This window comes from Notechis scutatus, chromosome Z, assembly GCF_049901735.1.
Source record: "Notechis scutatus isolate UNSWTSFEM ecotype Mainland chromosome Z, rNotScu1.2, whole genome shotgun sequence".
In the NCBI taxonomy this organism is placed as follows: domain Eukaryota; kingdom Metazoa; phylum Chordata; class Lepidosauria; order Squamata; family Elapidae; genus Notechis; species Notechis scutatus.
In genome coordinates this window covers 87,598,814-87,621,059 of record NC_142025.1, presented here as the reverse complement: position 1 = coordinate 87,621,059, position 22,246 = coordinate 87,598,814, and the positions used below count along the sequence as shown (strand labels likewise).

At 40.4% G+C, this 22,246-nt stretch overlaps 1 protein-coding gene across 2 annotated transcripts in view; it reads right to left on the bottom strand.

Moving 5' to 3' along the window:
• GPATCH8 (G-patch domain containing 8) overlaps positions 1-20,178 on the bottom strand; it is a 116,286-nt gene extending 96,108 nt beyond the window's left edge. The window contains exon 1 of one of the 2 annotated variants that reach the window (XM_087946809.1): positions 19,973-20,178. In XM_087946809.1, coding sequence (XP_087802935.1) covers positions 19,973-20,017 — 45 coding nt within the window. In that variant the 5' untranslated portion in view covers positions 20,018-20,178. The remainder of the gene's footprint in view (positions 1-19,972) is intronic. The other variant, XM_026683670.2, reaches the window with a different exon arrangement.
• Between the last annotated feature and the right edge of the window lie 2,068 nt (positions 20,179-22,246).

The following is a 22,246-nucleotide window of genomic DNA, read 5'->3' as shown; positions in this document are numbered from 1 at the left end:
CTAAGAAAAAAAGCTCAATCCAGGGGGTGAAGATTCTTCTACAATCTTAACTATTCAGAGCCCTTAAAGGGTGGTCTGAACACGCTGAGACCGAGTGAAGAACTGGGGACCGTTACCGGGGGTGGGGTGTCCTCAGTTTTTCAACTCGGTCGGTCTGCAGAGCTATGAGACTAGAGACTACCCATCCTGGATTCTCCCTTCAGGTCAGTGGAAAAGAACTGAGACAGGTTAATTTGGCAGTGTAAGAGTTCAGTTTTTGATAAAATTATATCACACAATATAACATTTAAAAGGATAGCTACTAAGATTTATCCTTGTTTCACACACACATACACCCTTTTAAATAGGAATTGAAAGAGAGAAAAATTGATAGAGGGCCACAATGAACTTGCAACAAATTGTTTTAATGTAATTTCATAATCAAAACAAGTAATAATAGAAGGCAATTCTCCATTCTTCAATTTAAAAAGTAGCCAATTTCTCCCAAAGATCGTAACTGGAGATTGAATCAAAAGTTTATTAAGATTGATGAAGGCAACACAAACTTTTCACTGAGGATGAAAGATATTTGTCAGATAGATGATGGAGAAAGAGGCAGTGATCAATTGACCATCCTTCCCTGAAACAGGCTTGCGCTATTCCTAAAATACAAGCTTGAACTATTCAATTTACTAACTAGTGCACTATTCTCAATAAAAAAATTAAAACAACAATAATAGTAGTAACAGTAATAATAACCTCATTCACCTTCATCCCTTTTACTCTCAGGAATGGATGTTTATTTCAAATGTAAATTTTATTTCATTTTAAATGGATTGGTTTAAGTGGTCTGGGAAGACCAAATATCTGCTAGCATGGTGTAGTGCAAAGCACATGTTGGTGACATTTGGGTAAGGGAGAATCCTTCATTCAAGAGTTGATTCCTGGTAACTTCCTTGGCTAGTCCTTATTTATACAAAGTTCTATATTTGTATAATGACACAATTTTTATAAGCTGTGTTGTCCAGCTTATAAACACCAATAGAAGACTGTATTGAAATTTTATAATATTTTTAGTTTGCAAGAATATAGCCTTTATTTCTTATCTTGCAAATACTGTACAAAGTAAGCCATGAGTTTAGGATTTAATGCTGAAATAGAAGATGACTCTCTTATTCACCATTATATTCTGTTTAGCAAAGGAATAGAACAGATTTAAGCCTGACACTGCAGCACTTCAAATAAAGGAATATCCCTTTTAACCTTTTATGCATAATGCCTGCAAATACAGATACATTAGTGAAATCCAACAATAAGATCTTGGTATTTTATCTGCAGTATGTATACTCATGTTATTCAGGTTTGCATAGTCAAAAATATATTGTGTTCTGTCTCCCCAAATTTAAGTCTAGGCAGAAAAATAGTTGACCTGAACAGAATCATTTAAAGGAATATAAACATAGAGTAGTAGTTACATTATTTAAAGTAATGTATTTTGTGTCATCATAGTACAAAAGGAGAGTAATTAAAATTGTGAAATTCTAGTCAAAAGAAAGCTTACTTGATGTAAGCCATAAAACTGCTCAATCTGTGAAACATCTGAAGGTGGGAAAGAAGCTATTGTTTAAGTTAGGAAGAAGATGATGTAGTGGCAATTGGCAAACTGAATTGGATTTAAGCAGTAACTATAAATACCTGCAATTTTTATACTAATGTTCAAAGAAGTTATGCAGGTTCCTAGGGGAAGGGAAGGACACCAAAAATATAGGTATGTGCTTCCAGGGATCAATTTACTCTTTGGAAAATTCCTGAAGTAGAAAATCTAAACATAAATTGTCAGTTGATCTGATGCCTTTGATTAAGAGAACTATATAATGTGTCCACCTTTAGCTGACCTCAGTGGATGGATAGAGATGTACAGAGGCAAATATTTCTCAAGTGGCCAGACCCACACCTACGACAGCTGGGTTATCATCTCTCAAACTGAATCATTAGATGTTCATGGAAAATTGTCATTGCCTCTTAACAGGTGTTAATATTTATACTCACAATAATCTTACTTTGTACTTATTCACAAAACAAAACAGAATTTAGGTTAGTAGGCTATACAATTAAAGGATTTGTAAATACTACATTTACACATTCGATCAATAACCCTGTTTAAGGATATATTACAAGTACAAAATAAACTATGAGTATTAATCTGCCTGGTCACATGAGAGAAGTTTCCTTAGGATCCAACCAAGAAAACCTACTCTCAAAAGTAATTTATCCTATTTTATCTTTTAGACTTCTAACAAATAACTTATTAGCAGTTGGGTTAGCACATTTTGTCACTGTATCATAATACTACACAGGTGTTCCTGACATATAAACATAATGGAACCTGGAATTTCCATAGCAAGTTATGAGTTTTATATTAAGGCCCCCACATGAACAGGTCTGATTTTATGACATTTTTGCAGCAACCACTAAGAGAATACCATGGTTGTTAAGTAGGTACAGCAGTCGTTAGATAAATCAATGTATTCCTATTGGCATATTTTTTTGCCAGAGAACCAGCAAAAAAAATCATAAATCTCAGAACACAGCAATAGGCCATAAAGATGAGTCATTTGCCAACCATCCTAAATGAGGCATGTGACTGCAAGTAAATATGCAGCCACTGGAACTCCAGAACTGGGTTATAAATTGTTTTTCAATCTGTTGTAATTTCAACTGGTCTGGTAAGTGATTGGTCATAAATCTTTTAAAGAAGAGAGTATAGATAATGGTTCCCAAACTTTCTTGATCCACAGAGCCTGCAGTATCTTAATAATTTTTCATTATGCCCTAAAATGGTGAACTACCTCGAGCAAGTAGTTGTGATCCAACAATGCCCCTACAAGTTTGCAGCATAGGGCACTACAGTACAAAGTCTGGGAATTATAGCTATAAAGTTCAATTTTTAAATAAAAAAAAAACATTTTCAAGTTATTCAAATTGATATCAATGTCTTCAAACATTAATGTTTGACATTAATAAAAATTCATGTAGTAATATTTTCATTTGCCTATGTATCAGAAACCTGAATTTAAAGACTACTACTAATTGTCTACTAACTAGTACAAAAGCCCACATGCATTGTTAAATCATAGTGTAATATTTTACTGTAAGGTAACACAAACTATAGAAAATAGTGAGATTACATACTCATTCTTCTCTAATAAAAATGAGAGGAAGAATAAGCCAGAATTTAACAAATCAAACAAAATGTTCAGTAAAATTTGTGATATATTTCTTGCAAATGAGAAAAATGTAACTTAATAGATGGCTCAAAAATTATTGAAATTGATTGTTTAAACAATGATATATTCATTTCCAAGCATAAACATTGATACATGTGTGAAAAAAAAATTCAAAAATTCAATCTGCTAAATAGGCATGGAATTCTGGTTTATTCTTCTGAACATGCAAAAGATGAAGAGGAGAGCATCTATTGTGAGGTTGGACCTTTGGGATGTTAGAACTATTACTTGCTATACCAATCCCTTGCTGCTTGATATTGTGTCTAAGTTGATGATGGTTCCCTTGGCTTATGATGCTGGGAGACTTTAACTTGCCTTCCCTGAGTGCATCTTTGAAGTTCATGCCCATCACCTGATTCAACTTATTAAGGGCCTAACTAACTACATTAAAATTGTTTTTTTGTTTCAGAACACTGACAGCAAGTGCTACCTTTTATCACAGTTCCTTATCTTGGACACAATCATTCCCTAATAAAACTGGAATTTACTACAGGTACCACTTACTAAAGGAGGACAAAATTTATGCAATCAATTCATCCCAGGTTGAATGAGGTCTTAGTCATCACTTGGAATGAAAAGATAAAATGGATAAAATTGTATCAATGTAGATTCTCTGCATGCAGACCCCAGAGGACATCCAGAAGATAAAGGACATCCAGAAGATAAAGTTACAGAAGAGATACCTATAGTACTGCTTGGAAGAATATAAAGTATGATCTCACTGAACACAGATAAGCCTTCCTTAACTTATGTGAATAGGAATGGCAAAATATATGTACTTCTTCCCTCTTAATGTCTTCCAAGTGACAACCAGCAGCTTTGTTGAATGTGATTTAATCTCATCTAATAGAAAGGATCAGGGAAACATTTTCAAAGTTAAAGTGAGGATTGCTTTTGGAACCTGGTGATAAAATTGCTTGGATTCATACTGAATTTGATTCCAGTTTATGCAAATCCTATGGAAGTGACTGAGACATGATAGTGTGTTGTTATCTTGGAGGAGATAATGCTTTTAGTTCTGAGGACGTAAAGTGACTCTTTGGAGCTGTTAGCTATTAGGATCTGTATTTTAGATTTGTACCCCTCCTGTTAGAACTGTGATGGCGAACCTATGGCACACGTGCCAGAAGTGGCACACAGAACCATCTCTCCAAGCAAACCAGCCATCGCCCGTTGGATCTTCTGGGTTCCGGAGTATGCATATGCACTGGTCAGCTGGTCTTCACGCATGCGGAAGTGCCGGAAACCTGGTCTTCCAGTTTCTGGCATGCATGTGTACGCAAAGATCAGCTGGCCGGTGCGCATGCACGCCAGGGAGCTATTCTTCCAGTTTCTGGTGCTCCCACAAGTGCTCCCATTTCAGTACTCAGTGCTGAAAAGGTTTATCAACACTACTCTAGGATCAATTCAATAACCTATCTCAGTGATGGCTAACCTTTTGTTAGCCATCACTGAGCCATCACTAAAGTGATAGCTAACCATGTGTGCTGGCAAACCCCCAAAATGCAATACACATGCACCCCATGCATGTGCCCCACCTCCCACGCATGCCCCTGCACCCTCTCCAAGCATGCACACACCTGTGTATGTCCCCGTGCCTGCACCCCACATCCCTGCATGTGTTCTCCCCCACCTGCGTATGCGCCCCATCCCCAAACATGCGCAGCAGAGATCAGCTGGTTGGAGGGAGGCGCATGGGCATGTACATGTCTGGTAGAGCTGAGCTGGGGCGACAGCTCTGGGTGCCACCTCTGGCAAGCATGCTATAGGTTCATCATCACGGGTCTAGAGGAATGAGTCCTTTAGAATCCTTCCACTTTGATTTCAGACTTTGAGACACAGTACAGAAAAAGTATTGGTTGCTGATGGCTTATTGACAAGTGCAGGATGGGGGAACCTGACTTTTCTTGATCTCTCAATAATGTTCATTATCATTGACTATAGTTTCTGGACTGGCCCAGAGGATTGGGAAATTTGTTACAAAATTTCTCTTTCATTCATCTCCACTTCCACTCCTTATTGGTGTGCAGGGAATGGTCCATCCTAGCCTTCTGTTTTGCAGTGTTTTCTCATGGCTTCCCCCTCTCCTCATATCTACATGAAACTGTTGGAGGAGGCCATCTATATGTATAGATGGATGGATGCAATATCATCAGAACCCTGATGATACTCAGTTATGCTGCTCGTAGCTGATCCAGCAATGTTGTCAAAATTTTGTCCCAGTTTCTAAAACCCTAGCAATGCTGAATGTCTATGGGTTCTTGACCCTCGTGATCTCCGGACTGGAGATTTTTTCTGTTCACTTTGAGGAAGGGGGCACTCTCCAATTCAGAAGCAGAGTACAATCTGGAGATTCTTTTAGAAAAACAGTTCCAGCAGACGAGGAGGACCTTTGCATAACTTGATCTTGTGCATCAATTGTGGTCATTCCTGAATTGGGAGGCCAAATTAGAGTGTCACCTCTCAAGTATATCTCTACAATGTGCTCTACATGGGCAGCCCCTAAAGAATATTTAGAATCTTCAATTGGTTCAATATGCAGTGGCATGGGAGGTTACAGGTGCACCTTACTTAGTACACCCACGTAATATCATTATTTTATGAGCTGCACTAGTTCCAATATGCTTCCAGGTGCAATTCAAGGTGCTGGTTATCACCTATTAAGTCTTGTATGCCACAGAACTAAGTTTTTGTCCTTATTACCAATAATAACTATCTGCTCCACCTGTTCAAAATAGGATGGGCATGCTTGAGTTCTTTTCCCAGAAGTGATATCAGCTGATAGAATGTAGGCATCCACTGGGATGCCTACCGTCTGGAATGATCTCCTCAATGTATTACTGGCTTTGACCCCTTTTAGAAAGGCTCTTAAGACTTAGTTCTTTCTTTGGGCATTGGGGTGAAAGTGATTGAAGTTCCTATTGGGAACAGCGACAAATAAAGTTAGATTCCTGACTAAAATTCTTAGGCAGCCATACAGAACTCTTAAATAAATAAATTTTAAATCCTACATGCTATTTATGCCTCATGATTGGTGTTATGAGAAACTGGGTCATAATTTCATATATAATCAGATTTATCTATATTCCTAAAATAACAGAGCACTTTGCATTATAAAATATGCAAAAATAGTAAGATCCTTCTCTAAGATGCTCAGAAGCTAAATTTTAAAATAGGGGGATACAGTATAAGAGAAACAAAAATGTATCAGAACAAGGGCAAAGACATAAACGTGAGAAATATTGCTTACCTATAATATAAATATAGGAGATAACCACATCCTAATACTGGCAGATGAAGCTACTATATATAAAGAGGAAGCAAACCTTACTCTCACTAACCCTGATCATGTTACCTAGTTAGGTGATGAAGGACAGTCTGCAGGCAAGCAACCAGGCTCAAAGAGCATCAAAGACTCCACAATTCAGCTCTTGGCTATGTACTGTATATTCTCTTCTACTGAATATAAATGGTGCTTGATATTTGTTACATTATATCCTCTCTATTCAATCAATATAGGTGAAATGTAGACCAAATATGCTGAAAAAGAAAAAAAAATCAGTGGTATGTATTTCCTTTTTCACATGCTATTGTAGCCAGACTGTCCCCCATTTTCTCTTTCTTGGTTTATCGGAGGGTTCCCCCCATTTTTTTCTTTTCCCTCCCTTAATTTTGAAAAAAAATTGTTTCACTAACGGTATAAAGTTAGTCTTAGGTTGTCATTTTTTTCTTGTAATGTATAAATAAAATTTGAAAAAGAAATTGAATCCTACTAAACTGGAGCTTTGTTCATTCTGACTAAACAACTGGAGAAAGAACCAGGCCTTTCTAAAGGCCTGCAGTATCAGGACCAACCATAAATATATTGGGTGGGAAAATTTCCAAAAGTCAGGGGCTGTCACCAAGAAGCAAGCTTTCTGGATCACACAGGATTATGTTGTTTCAGAGAAGGGACCCAGAGTTGTTTATCCTTCTTGTTGTAGCATGTGAGATGAAGGCAGATCCCATGTATAATCTGTTTCTCTTCTATGCAGGGCTTCATAAATAGCACCTTGAATCCTGTAGGAAGGCAGTGTAGTTCCATATATTTACAAGATATTGTGATATTGTATTTTTACCTTTGGAAAACAGGGTTTAATTTTTTGTTTTATTGTATTTAAACTATACTGTTTTCATAGGAAAGACTAACAAAGAAATCAAAAATCAGTCTGGCTACAAGCATGTGAAAAAGGAAATACATACCACTGATTTTTTTTTTCTTTTTCAGCATATTTGGTCTACATTTCACCTATATTGATTGAATAGAGAGGATATAATGTAACAAATATCAAGCACCATTTATATTCAGTAGAAGAGAATATACAGTACATAGCCATGGGCTGAATTGTGAAGTCTTTGATGCTCTTTGAGCTTGGTTGCTTGCCTGCAGACTGCTTCCTCTTTATATATAGTAGCTTCACCTGCCAGTATTAGGATGTGGTTATCTCCTATATTTATATTATAGGTAACCAATATTTCTCATGTTTATGTCTTTGCCCTTGTTCTGATTCATTTTTGTTTCTCTTATACTGTATCCCCCTATTTTAAAATTTAGCTTCTGAGCATCTTAGAGAAGGATCTTACTATTTTTGCATATTTTATAATGCAAAGTGCTGTTTCTGTATAGAAACTAAGTGTTGAGGTAATTCCCCGTTAGGAGAATGAGCGCACACAGGGAGATGTAGTGAGAGTGGTGAAGAATAATACACAAACAGCACACAGATACACTGCATAGTAAAATGTAGGTTTTTACTTCCAGTAAACGGTTAAGCAAAGTTCAACAAACAGTCCAAGTCATTCACAGTTAAAGCAGTCAGTTTTCAGTCCAGGGATAATCCAATAACAAAGTCCAGTATCAAAAACAGTTCAGTAACAGCCTTACATCAAATCCAAGAATAATGATGATCAGTAACACTCAATAGGGAAATGCAGGAATGGCAACTCTCTCAGCAACAACAGAAACAGAACAACCCAGGTTTCTGGCTCCATCTTATGGCCATTTGAGGAACCACACCCAATTACAATTTTAGCATTCCCTCAAAGAGACAGTATTAAAATGTCTATCCTGGTTTATATATTTTCCAACCCAACTGTTAGGTGACTTACATTCCTAACATTCTCCCCTTTGGGTAGGACAATATATACAACCTTACATTCTAAGACCATAATTCTCACAGCAAGCCTTATGCTTTACAGATCCTTGGGCTTTTGTAAAATGATCTGCAATGTTATTTTCTGACATACCGTATTCCAGCTTAATCATCTTACTTTGCACACATTGTCTCACATTTAAATATCTTAAATCTGTGTGTTTTGATCTTGTCTTAACAGCAATATTTGAAGCCATCTGTATTGCTGATTGGTTGTCTTCATAAACAACATTAGAATCTGTTACATCAATTCCCATATCAATCAATAGTTGCTTATAAAAAACTAAATCTGTACATAATAAACATGAGAATTCAGCCTCCATTGTTGATATACTTAAATGTTTCTGTCAAACAGACCTGCATCCAATCAACACCTTTCCTAATAATACTACAGTACCCGATGTAGATTTACGTGTATTTATGTCTGTAGCAAACCTTGCATTGGCATATGCAGTTAGACTTAGTTCATCTTTAGGCTCCAAATACCGTATATACTCGAGTATAAGTCGACCCGAATATAAGCCGAGGAACCTAATTTTACACAAAAAAACTGGGAAAACTTATTGACTCGAGTATAAGCCGAGGGTGGGAAATGCAGCAGCTACTGGTAAATTTCAAAAATAAAAATAATTAATTTGGGAAACGATCTCACTATCATGAAAGGTTTAATTGAGTCACTAACCCAAAAGAAGAAGATGATGATGACAGCGGGAGGCAGGAGTCACTCTCTTCCCCTCCCTCGGAGGCCCCCTGAATCAGGAGTCGCTACCGCCGGCGCGGCCCCAGTCCCGCGTTGCCTCGGGAAGGGAAAGGCAAAAAGGAAGAGCCGCGGCAGCGCTTTGCAACAGCAGCAGCGGCACTGGAGGCTCAGGCTCAGCGGCTCCTGGTTTTGCCCCACCCTTCCCAAGGCAACGCGGACCGGAGCCGCACTGGCGGCAGCAACTCCCGACAGCCCCAGCCGGACACCTGAGCGGAGATGTAGGGAGAAGGCAAAGCAACGGAAGATCCTTCAGGGAAACTGAAGGGAGACTCACCCTTGGTCCAGATGAGCCCCCTTCCCGCCCTAAGGAAGCAGAGGCAGCCAGCAAGGGCAGGCAAGCCTCGCTTCACAGACTCCGTCCGTCCTCACTCCCACCCACCCAAAGCCACGAAGTCCCCCAATCGCGCAGCCCAGAATCGCCCTCCCCTCAGGGGCAGCAACGACGCCCAGTTTTTCCCGAGACAAGAAGCTCCGCCGTGCAATGGAAGTGCCCTGGCTCTAGGCTCGCGGGCTCAGAAAACAACGCGAGCCGAGGTGGCTTCGGCTCCGCTCGGCTTCTCCAACATCCGGCACCGCCCTGTTCTATGTGCCGGGCCCGGCAAGTCCGAGCAGCCAGCGCGTGGAGCAGGACGGGCGCGGAAATCGTTGGCTGCCTCTTTCGCAGCACGGGAGGCCTCCCCCAGCTGGCCAGCTGGTCTCCTCCTTCTCTGCCTGGGGAGGCTTCTTGTGCTGCAAAAGAGGCGGCTAATGATCCCCGACTCCGCTCGGCTTCTCCAACATCCGGCACTGCCCTGTTCTATGTGCCGGGCCCGGCAAGTCCGAGCAGCCAGCGCATGGAGCAGGACGGTGCCGGAGATCGTTGGCTGCCTCTTTCGCAGCACGGGAGGCCTCCCGGCTGGCCAGCTGCTCTCCTCCTTCTCTGCCTGTTTGTTCTGTGTGACCGAGGAGGAGGAGACCGGCCGGCTGGTTGGGGAGGCTTTCTGCGCCGAGGAGCGGCTGCTGGTGTCCGGCTTTGCTCCGCTTCTCCGATGGTCCGGCGCGGCCCTGTTCTTTACTTGGGCAGCCGGGCGCCCGCAACGGCGCCCATGGCGGCAACAGGCAGTTCCGCCCGGGCTCCGCTCAGGTGTCCAGCTGGGGCTGTTGGGAGTTGCTGCCGCCGGTGCGGCCCCAGTCCCGCGTCGCCTCGGGAAGGGAAAGGCAAGCCAACGATCTCCGGCGCCATCCTGCTCCACGCGCTGGCTGCTCAGACTTGCCAGGCCCGGCACATAGAACAAGGCGGTGCCGGATGTTGGAGAAGCCGAGCGGAGTCAGGGATCATTAGCCGCCTCTTTTGCAGCACAAGAAGCCTCCCCAGGCAGAGAAGGAGGAGACCAGCTGGCCAGCCGGGGGAGGCCTCCCGTGCTGCGAAAGAGGCAGCCAACGATCTCCGGCGCCGTCCTGCTCCACGCGCTGGCTGCTCGGACTTGCCGGGCCCGGCACATAGAACAGGGCGGTGCCGGATGTTGGAGAAGCCGAGCGGAGCCAAGCCACCTCGGCTCACGTTGTTTCTGAGCCTGCGAGCGTAGAGCCAGGGCGCTTTCATTGCACGGCGGAGCTTCTTGTCTCGGGAAAAACTGGGCGTCGTTGCTGCCCCCTGAGGAGAGGGCGATTCTGGGCTGCGCGATTGGGGGACTTCGTGGCTTTGGGTGGGAGCGAGGACGGACAGAGTCTGTGAAGTGGGGCTTGCCTGCCCTTGCTGGCTGCCTCTGCTTCCTTAGGGGCGGGAAGGGGCTCATCTGGACCAAGGGTGAGTCTCCCCCTCAGTTTCCCCTGAAGGATCTTCCGTCGCTTTTGCCTTCTCCCTACATCTTCCCTCTGTTAAAATTCCCCCCCACACACACACACACTTATTTTCGGGCGTTTAGATTTCGTGTCTGAGCATTCTCACATGACGGTGGGTCTTTTCCCCCCCTAAAAACAGTTAAAAAAAGAAAAAATATATCCTCATGCAAGAACTTTTCTGCTTCCGATTACCCCCATGCTTAAAAGTTGCAAAGGAAACACGAAAGCAGGGAAGCCCCTGCCCAGCTCTGGAGCTCCACACCATTTTTTTTCAGAGGGGAATCTGACTCGAGTATAAGCCGAGGGGGATTTTTTCAGCACAAAAAATGGGCTGAAAAACTCGGCTTATACTCAAGTATATACGGTACTCTGCTCAAAAAAATAAAGGGAACACTTAAACAACACAATGTAATTCCAAGTCAATCACACTTCTGTGAAATCAAACTGTCCACTTAGGTAGCAACACTGATTGACAATCAATTTCACATGCTGTTGTCCAAATGGAATAGACAACAGGTGGAAAGCATAGGCAGTTAGCAAGACATCCCCAATAAAGGAGTGGTTCTGCAGGTGGTGACCAAAGACCGCTTCTCAGTTCCTATGCTTTCTGGCTGATGGTTTGATCACTTTTGAATGCTGGCAGTGCTTTCACTCTAGTGGTAGCATGAAACGGAGTCTACAACCCACACAAGTGGCTCAGGTAGTGCAGCTCATCCAGGATGGCATATCAATGCGAGCTGTGGCAAAAAGGTTTGCTGTGTCTGTCAGCGTAGTGTCCAGAGCATGGAGGCACTACCAAGAGACAGGCCAATACATCAGGAGACGTGGAGGAGGCCGTAGGAGGGCAACAAGGTCCAGCATCAGGACCGCTACCTCCGCCTTTATGCAAGGAGGGACAGGAGGAGCACTGCCAGAGCCCTGCAAAATGACCTCCAGCGGGCCACAAATGTGCATGTGGCTGCTCAAACGGTCAGAAACAGACTCCATGAGGGTGGTATGAGGGCCCGACGTCCACAGGTGGGGGTTGTGCTTACAGCCCAACACTGTGCAGGACGTTTGGCATTTGCCAGAGAACACAAAGATTGGCAAATTCACCACTGGCGCCCTGTGCTCTTCACAGATGAAAGCAGGTTCACACTGAGCACATGTGACAGATGTGACAGGGTCTGGAGACGCCGTGGAGAACTTTCTGCTGCCTGCAACATCTTTCAGCATGACCGGTTTGGCAGTGGGTCAGTGATGGTGTGCGGTGGCATTTCTTTAGGGGGGCGCACAGCCCTCTATGTGCTTGTCAGAGGTAGCCTGACTGCCATTAGGTACCGAGATGTGATCCTCAGATCATATGGTGAGACCATATGCTGGTGCGGTTGGCCCTGGGTTCCTCCTAATGCACGACAATGCTAGACCTCATGTGGCTGGAGTGTGTCAGCAGTTCCTGCAAGACGAAGGCATTGATGCTATGGACTGGCCCGTCCGTTCCCCAGACCTGAATCCAATTGAGCACATCTGGGACATCATGTCTCGCTCCATTGCACCACAGACTGAACAGGAGTTGGGGGATACTTTAGTCCAGGTGTGAGAGGAGATCCCTCAGGAGACCATCCACCACCTCATCAGGAGCATGCCCAGGCGTTGTAGGGAGGTCATACAGGCATGCGGAGGCCACACACACTACTGACCCTCATTTTGACTTGTTTTAAGGACATTACGTCAAAGTTGGATCAGCCTGTAGGTTTTTTTTTTTCACTTTAATTTTGAGTGTAACTCCAAATCCAGACCTCCATAGGTTGCTAAATTTGATTTCCATTGATAATTTTTGTGTGATTTTGTTGTCAGCACATTCAACTATGTAATGAACAAAGTATTTAATAAGAATATTTCATGCATTCAGATCTAGAATGTCTTATTTTTGTGTTCCCTTTATTTTTTTGAGCAGTGTACAATGCATAATGCATTGTTTGTTTCAGATATGTTAATAGCACATGCCAGTGCTGCTTTCAGTTGGCTCAGTGTTAAATCTTGCTAATTGATTAACACTGTATGTTATATCTGGCCTTGACCAATTACTGAGATAAGATAAACTACCAATCAAAGACTGATAAATGTTCTTATCAAAAACAGGACTTTGAATATCACTGTGGCTAAACTCCTGGCTCATCGGTGTTTTAGCTGGCTTACAAAGTTCCATTTTAAAATTCTTTAGTAATTGGTTAATTTTATCTGCCTGTGAGATTTTGTGTCCTCCTCTAGTTCTATTTTTAAACCAAGATAATGTTTAATTTCACCTAACTGTTTTATCTTAAATTTCTTTTCTAATAGTGAAATTATCTCAGTAGCTTCTTGTTCAGTTTTGGTGATTAATGCTATGTCATCAGTAAACAATAGCAACAATGAAATCACACCATTACTTTCTCTTTTGAACAAACATGGATCAGCCATGCCAGCTACAAAACCTATCTTAGTTAATTCCTTAACTATTGGTTCCACTCATATCCTGATTGCTTCAAGCCATAAAGACTCTTTTTCAATCTCCAGCAATCAATTGTATTGTTATTTTTGATACCTAAAGGTTTCTTTAAATATATAATGTGTTGCAACGGTGCTTGCAGATATGCCGTCTCTCCATCTAAATGATTTATAATGTATTTTTTCTTAGCTGCCCACACTAATGCTGCTCTTAATGTAGTAGCCTTCAGACTAGGTGCAAACACCTCATCATAGTCGTTTGCTGTCTGATTGAACCCTTGTGCTACTAACCTGGCTTTATGGGTAACAGTCCCATCTACACCTGTATTTAGCTTATAAATCCATTTACATCCTATGGCATGTTTACCTGGTGGTAACTTAATATTTTCGTATACCTCCAACTTTTTTAATGATTCCAGTTCCTTATCCATTGCTTCCTGCCAAGCAGCCTGATCCTTAGCACGATACAGTTTCAGTTCATTATAATTACTTTGAACTGTACTCACTTGGCATACAACACTAGCCTGATATCTATCAGATGGTCATGTTACTCGGGTTGAACGTCTAGGTAATACAGGGCTAACTGGTGGACTCTCCTGTGCCACCTGCTCCTGTTCTTCTACCTCCTCCTGTGCCTGTTCTCCTACTTCCTCCTGTGCCTGTTCTTCCTCTTTAATGACTATTCGTGGTTTACTTAATTCATCTTTAGGGACTATTTGGGTGTCAATAATAATATCATTGCTGGATTCCTGTTCCAGTTTATGCCACCCAACGTGCTCAAGAAATTTAGCACTAGCGCTACAGTAAACATGAGCTGTGCCTGGATCCCAAAATCTAAACGATCTATGATTGGCTTCGAAACCTACAAAAAACCATTTCTTAGCTCTATGTTGCCCTTTCAGTCTTACTTGTGAGGGAATATGCACCCATGCTGGAGCTCCAAATGTGTGTAGGTAACTTAAATTTGGTTTTCTGCCATGCCAACGAGTGAATGGCAATTCTCCAGTTTTGTTTAAAACATGGTTACTACACATTATGGCTTCACCCCACAGTGTTTCAGGCAAACCTGAACCAGATAACATAGTGTGAGCCATGGCTTGTAACGTTTGCCCTCTTCGTTCTACAAACGAGTTATGTTGTGGTCTGTAAGGTGCAGAACGTTTATGCTCAATAGCCAATTTCAGCACTGTTTGGAATCTCGTTAATAAACTCAGTCCCATTATCAGTAACTCCTCATTTTTCTCTCAGCAAATCTTAGCCAGTTAAAGAAATGTTGGAATGTTTCTGTTTTGTTTTTCATGAGATAGCAGAAACCGTACCGTGAGTAATGGTCCATTATACTCAAAACATAGCAGGCACCTCCCAAACTGGGTTTCCTAGGACCAATTATGTCAGCAAAAACAACCTCTAAAGGTTCTTTGGTCTTAAACCCATTAAATCTGTTTGCTGGAGTAACCTTGCTCTTCTCTTGGCTACAAGCATTACAGTTTAAATACTTGCTACAGGGTTTCAATTTTACTCCCTCTGACAATTCAACAGTTTGTTTGAGCATTTTGAAATTAATGTGCCCCAGACATCTATGTAGTAAATGTATACATTCACCATGTGGCTTAACATTGTTATAAACCGAGTTAGCCATCTGCAACTGGTCATCATGTATCACATATAAATCATTCTCTAAATTAGCAGTAACACTTTTACCCTCTTTCTCTACTATACAGTTATCTCCCCTAAAGGTTACTACATAACCAATATTAACTGAAGCCCTCACTGATAATAAATTAAATTTCAGTTTAGGTATATATAACATAGTTAAATTCTCATTTACACAAGAATAATATGCAGTAGCTTCACCAGACGCTTTCATCTTCCATCCATTTGCCAATGATACATGTTGCTTACTCGTGGACATCTTTACAAACCTCTATTTTTAGTAATGCACTGCGATGCTCCATTATCAACTACCCACAAATCATGGTTTACAGTTGAATTGCTAGACATGGCTAAACTAACATTCTTCTTAGCCTTCTGGTGATTACCAGTATTCTGTCGTTTTCCCTTCTTACAGAACTTAGCTATATGTCCCTTAGCCCCACAAGAAAAACATTTCTTAACAGTATAGGCAGTTGAAGACAAATCCTCTTCTTGTGGTTGTTCCTTTCTCAGTTGGTCCCTATCTAGTCATCTTCTTGCTTCTTCTAACAACCTTCCGGTTATGTCAGTCAATGTTAGTTCATCTTTGGTCAGGACTTCTAGTGAAGATACGTAATCATCATAACTTTCATCCAATGAGGAAAGAATGATGTAAACTTGATGCAGCTCTGAAAATATCAGTTCCTTTTCATGTAGCTCTTGAAAAATTCTTTTCATGAAGTTCAAATGAACTAACATATCTCCACCTTTCAGAAGACGTGCTCTAAACAGTTTACATATAAGATGTATGTGTGCACCTACACTGTCATGAACATAAATCCCCTTCAAATTCTCCCAACACCTAGCAGCAGACTCTTCTCCACAAATATGGACTAGCTGCTGGTCACTCAGTGTTAGTCCAATTACACAAAGAGCTCGTTCATTGGTCCGTTTAAAATCAGCTAACTTCTTGACATCGTCCTCATTTTCTGGATCCCAAGCATTTACATCCGGTGGATCTTGAACTACATTCCATAAATCTTCTCTACGCAGAAGCAGACTGCACTTCATAGACCAGGAAGTATGTTCCATCCAACCGGGTTATCAGTGATAGACTTGTTGAAGGGTCTTGTGTCATCTTTACCAGGATAGTAACCCACAATTAAACAGTAAACAGCTGTCTGTATACAGTACTGTGCATTCACACCAACTCTCAGTTATCTGAGCCAGATATGGCCTGAGCCCGTAACCAGTGTTGAGGTAATTCCCCATTAAGAGAATGAGCGCACACAGGGAGATATAGTGAGAGTGGTGAAGAATAACACACAAACAGCACACAGATACACTGCATAGTAAACTGTTACTTCCATTAAACGGTTAAGCAAAGTTCAACAAACAGTCCAAGTCATTCACGGTTAAAGCAGTCAGTTTTCAGTCCAGGGATAATCCAGTAACAAAAACAGTTCAGTAACAGCCTTACATCAAATCCAAGAATAACGATGATCAGTAACACTCAATAGGGAAATGCAGGAATGGCAACTCTCTCAGCAACAACAGAAACAGAACAACCCAGGTTTCTGGCTCTATCTTATGGCCGTTTGAGGAGCCACGCCCAATTACAATTTTAGCATTCCCTTAAAGAGACAGTATTAAAATGTCTATCCTGGTTTATATATTTTCCAACCCAACTGTTAGGTGACTTACATTCCTAACACTAAGTATATTAAAACAGGATTAACAAAACAATGAATCATAAGTAAGAGTTTTTTCATAAGCATGATTTAAGTCATGGTTTCTGTTTGTGTATCTCGATGGTATGTACATACCACATTGCTGCTTAACCTTTAGTATTTTTTATTTCTGTGACTATATACAGCAAAAGTCATACATTTAAAATCTAAAATATAGTTAATTAAGAAATTTGGCTATTTCAACTTTTTTCATCATTACTGTTATGTGAGAACTAGAAAAACCAGTCAAATGCAAAGAGCTTGAGACTAGACAGGTCAACAATACACAGGTCAACTACTTCTCCAGAAAGGACCTACTCTTCAGTCATTGGGACAATCAAAGATATCAAATTGTAAGAATGTGTGTGTGTTTGTGTGTTGTGGAGTTTGAGGCTTATGGGTAGTTTTTAGCTGTTTATAGCTTTCCAGTATCTTTAATGAAACTAGTTTATTAAACAGCAGTACCAATTAACCTCTTATCTGCTAATGTTTTAACAACAATCTGGTTATTAAACTTAGTACATTATCTTTCTCACTTAGAAATAGAGGACTGCTGTTTAATCATTTTATGCAGTTGATTCAATGAAGTTATTAATTGCTTTAATTATCCAAATAATATGTGTATAGAAGTTACATTATTTTCATGTCTCTGTGACATGATCCTGCAGCTCCTTTAAGATATTGCAGACAGGTTCTATGTTTATGTTCTTTGGAGATCTAATTTGAAGCTCTCTATACGGCCAGTTATTTTTTTCCATCATCAGAAATTGTATCCTTGCTCTCTTAGAAGAGAATTTTCTTACTACTGCTCACATTATGTTACACATACAAGGTAAAACAAGAAAATAAGATCCAATTACTAACATATTACATCTCATTAAAAGAATCAAAATAATAAAGATAAATGTCTTTATTTAAAAGATTTATTTACACAGTACATTTTTAGATATGCCATATTAAAACCATATGATAATTTCAGGAGAATAAAAACCCAACAATCAACTGAATAATTGTTAATGTTTAAAAAGTAGTTAGCTGGGAAACTTTTATGAAATAACTCTAAAACTGTATAAATTATATCATTTTTATATGCAAGAGCAAGTTTCATTTGGGATATGATTTTACAATAAAACTGACATTTAACTGTTGCATTTTTAAGATAGCAGTTTACATTTTTGTTATCCCACTGAATGTGTTCATTATTAAACATACTCCCAAAGAAATGGAAGGAGTGTACAACTATCTCCGATTCATGTATCAACATGGCTTCTTGTTTTCTAAACAATTTGGAGATAAATCCCTATGGCTGAAGGAAGAACTCCAGAATTATTTCTGCTGCAAACTAGAGTTCACATTTCAGTCTCCATAAGATATCTAGAAAAAAAAGCCAATATTCATCCTGTAACTCCCATTGCTATTACAGATAGGTTCAGCATAATGCAGTACTTTCTTTTGAAACTGCAAAAAGCTTTACTTTTATGCAAGGAACAGAAAAAATAAAATGCCCATTATCTACTCAATAGCCAGTATTTTGAAACACAAAGCTAGTATAATGTAATAAAGATACTCATTTCTAGCAAACACTGACATTTAAAAAAATAGAAATCTGAACGTAATAATATAAATTCTACATCTAGATGTTTACATCAGAAGGAATCAGTTGTGCAAAAAAGGAGATTCAAGAGATACTAATAATTTTTATCAATGCTCAAGGCTTTTGATTTATGCAATGTATAACCATGACTATTATTTGCCTATTACAAGATTGAAATGTTTATAGATACAATCTTCAATCTTCTTGACAATTTTAAACTGCTGCTGCACGCCCACAATTTCTCCTGCAAATATTGGTTCCTGGCTGGGAAGAAAACTTAAGTAATAAAGAGGTATATGCCCATATTCTTTTTCAAGTGAAATAAACTTATTTTAAGTAAATATGTAATTTCAAAAGCTCTTATAGTAGTGATTACCTCCCTCACATTTGAAATAAAGCACATTGCCATTACATTTTAAAGGCTCTGACATAAAAAGCTAAACGGATGACATAAGAAACATAATTATGTAACCTTATTTTAGCCGAAAAAAATGGAGAAAGGCCAATTAATGGTATACACAGGAAGAAGTCATAAAAAGCTGATCCTTGCTTTCCCATAACCATACTTCAATCTGCATTGGGCAGCAAGAGCTTTGATTTTACAAAACTACAAAAACGTTGAGTGAAGGATTGTTTTCATTAGAATGCAAGATCATCAATATGGAAAAGACCATACTCTCATTAACGGGGATCAGCGCTTTATTTTTCTCTAATACAGTATGTTGTTCCACATGCCAAGCACAGAAGAGTAAACACATTTTTAACATTTCCACTTCCATCTGATTACCAAAGCATTCCCTTCATCATAAAATACCCCCCCTTTTTTTTACATTAAACTGAGATCTGATGGAGAAACCACCCTACAGCAAGAAGCCCCTTAAAAGCAATTGGAAACGCTCATTACCCAGAAATGCTACCTGAAAGGGTACATTATACTGGAAAGGAGGCCATTTCGAATCAATCTACAATATTTAAATCCTCGGCGGAAGGCAAGGAAGCTAAAATATGGCCAGTAATGCTAAAACGTTTCTCCTTCTCTTATCCCCCCACTAGCTAAAGGGAATAAAAGCAGAATATATACTCGACTCGGATGTATGCATGAAACAGGAAAAAACAAAAACAAAGAATCTGTCTTTAAGAAACTGGATTAAAGCATGCAACGGAAGAGCATCCTCTCCTTCCCAACCAAACTTCAAAAGAGGAAGATTCCATACTGTCCCCCTGGGGAGCTGTGTCTCCGGTGCAAATCTGACTTGGAAAGGGTGGGGGGGGGATCTTGATTCCCCTCCCTCCCCCCCAAAAGCCGCAAAAACACCTCAAACGGCTCCCCAAAGATGAACAGAGTGGGCGACGGAAACCTGAAGGAAGAGGCCTTTAACTGCATGGCATATCACTTTGAATCGGGAGTGGGCACCACTGTTTTCCTTTGTCCCTCAAAAGGAAGAAAGGAGAAATCACCCCATATGCCATAGTCAAATACAGCCGCCATTTCTCGCCGTGAGTATTATCAGTACCTGGAAGTCCCTGTCCTCGTTGAAGCGGGAAAACCTATCCGCCATTTTCGTTCGGTTCGCCTTTATCTTAGGAGACTGCGACGAAGAGGAGCCGTACGTACTTGACGTAAGCGTACGATCGCGTCACCTATAGATTAATGCCAACACTCGGCTTCCGAGCCTGTTTCGCTTTTTTTTTTTTAGAGTTTTCTGAAGACTGTGATTGGACAGCAGTGCCCCCACCTTCTCCCTATGGAAAGGCAGCGAAAACAGAACTGCCTGTTCCTTCTAATGAGGAAAAAAAGAAAAAGAAAACTCAGGCTAAACTTCTGTTCTCTTTGCCAGTGAACGCTGGATTTGGACTAGATTCCAGTTTAAGTAAATTTCTGCAACCTGAGTAATTAAGTACTGGATATTTTTGTTAAAAAAAATAGGAATGTCACGTATAAAAATTCGAACGAGCGATATCTGACAGCTCAGAAGAGTGTACGATCGCTACATTAGCCTAACGTCTGTCAACAACCATCAGCAAAACAAAACACCACGCCCACTGAACGAATAATGTCTGACATAGACATCGTTTTTTTTAAAAAAAAAGTTTTAATACTCATAAATTAATTTTTGGCTGAACTACGATTTAGAAAAAAAAAACCGTGTAGGGTGCTCTTCTTACATTGGCCATTCTGCATATTGTCCCTTTCGCTTACTGGTTCTCCTCTTGGAAAATAAAACCTGTTTTAAGTTTTACCATTTTTTCCTCTAAGGAGCAAGAACCCCAATAACAGACATTCAGAAAGCTGACTCCTGATTGGAGAGTCGCTGAGAGATCTCCAGGTCCCTCTCTTCTCGCCCTCTGTTAGCTGTAACTGCTACAGCTCTAATTCGCTATATGAGGCTCATGGTGCCTTTCCCCAGCACCCGAGAACCCGAAGCAGCCTCGCCCCGTTTAGTAGCTGCGGATTCCAGGCACCTTTGTCCTTACCATGCCCACTTCCTCCAGGCTAGAGATCTCCTGAAGGAGGTTCAAAATTTTCTCGCCTTTTAAGTACAGCAAAACATTTCCTCAGAGAAAATCACCCGTCTATTCCCGGCACTGATTATTTAGTGCCCAATGACAGTGGTTTCCAGCACAGGGCTAGGTCCATTCTGTCCCACCCTTGGAAAGTGCTTTTTATCCATGGGAGAACTAGCCACCTACTGCATACTTAAGTTTCTTCTTCTTCTTCTTCTTCTTCTTCTTCTTCTTCTTCTTCTTCCTCTTCCTCTTCCTCTTCCTCCTCCTCCTCCTCCTCCTCCTCCTCCTCCTCCTCCTCCTCCTCCTCTTCTTCTTCTTCTTCCTCTCTTCTTCTTCTTCTTCTTCTTCTTCTTCTTCTTCTTCTTCTTCTTCTTCTTCTTCTTCTTCCTACTCCTCCTACTCCTCCTCTCCTTCTTCCCTCCCGCCACCTCACCCAATTTTTAGGTTGTTTATAAGCCCCACTCTGATTTTGAGAGAAAGGAATTACTGGGGAATGAATGGTAGCAAGTTTCTCCCTGAAATACTTATTTGATTGATTTGATGAGGCTATCTCAACCAAAATTAAGTTCACGTTGCCTTATTAATACAATGATTTAACCAAAATTAACCACTTAAAAGCTTCAATGGGAAACATGTCAGTATTTGCCTACTTTCAAGCTGAAATTAGTAGGCTCTTAAAGGTTTGATACACAGTATATGAATCACTTAATGAGCTTAGTATAAAAATATGAATATAGAAATCATAGCTGATTGACAAATTGAATGCTTAGTTTATTAAACATGCACTGATTTTTTTTAAATAGTTATTAGGAGAAAAAACATTCGATTGTAAATTTTGAGTATAGTGGTTAGGTACACTATCTTTTTTATTCATTTACATCTCCCTCCCCCCCCTCAATCATATTGATAAAGTAAGTTTATATTCTCTTCTGTAAATTCTTTCCTGAAATGGACCAGTCTTGATAAAAGCAGGAAATTATAATTGTCCTAGCTATCTTTCTGGGGTTCCTGCATTTGAAACTGGTTATCATCAGTCATCTGAAGTTGATATAGGAAATCATTACGCCTGAAGAGTGGTGCAGCTAATTTGATCCTACAAATTTAGCCTATGTGTTTAGATAATTATGACTTTATTTATGATTATGTCTTTATGGCTGAGGTGCTTTGCTAATTTATATTGGGCCTGCTTCAAAGAGAATGAAGAATCATCTTATGGAGGAGATTCGTAATGTATAGGAACAGGGATGCAGCCCTTTTAAAAAACAATTGCATCTTTATGC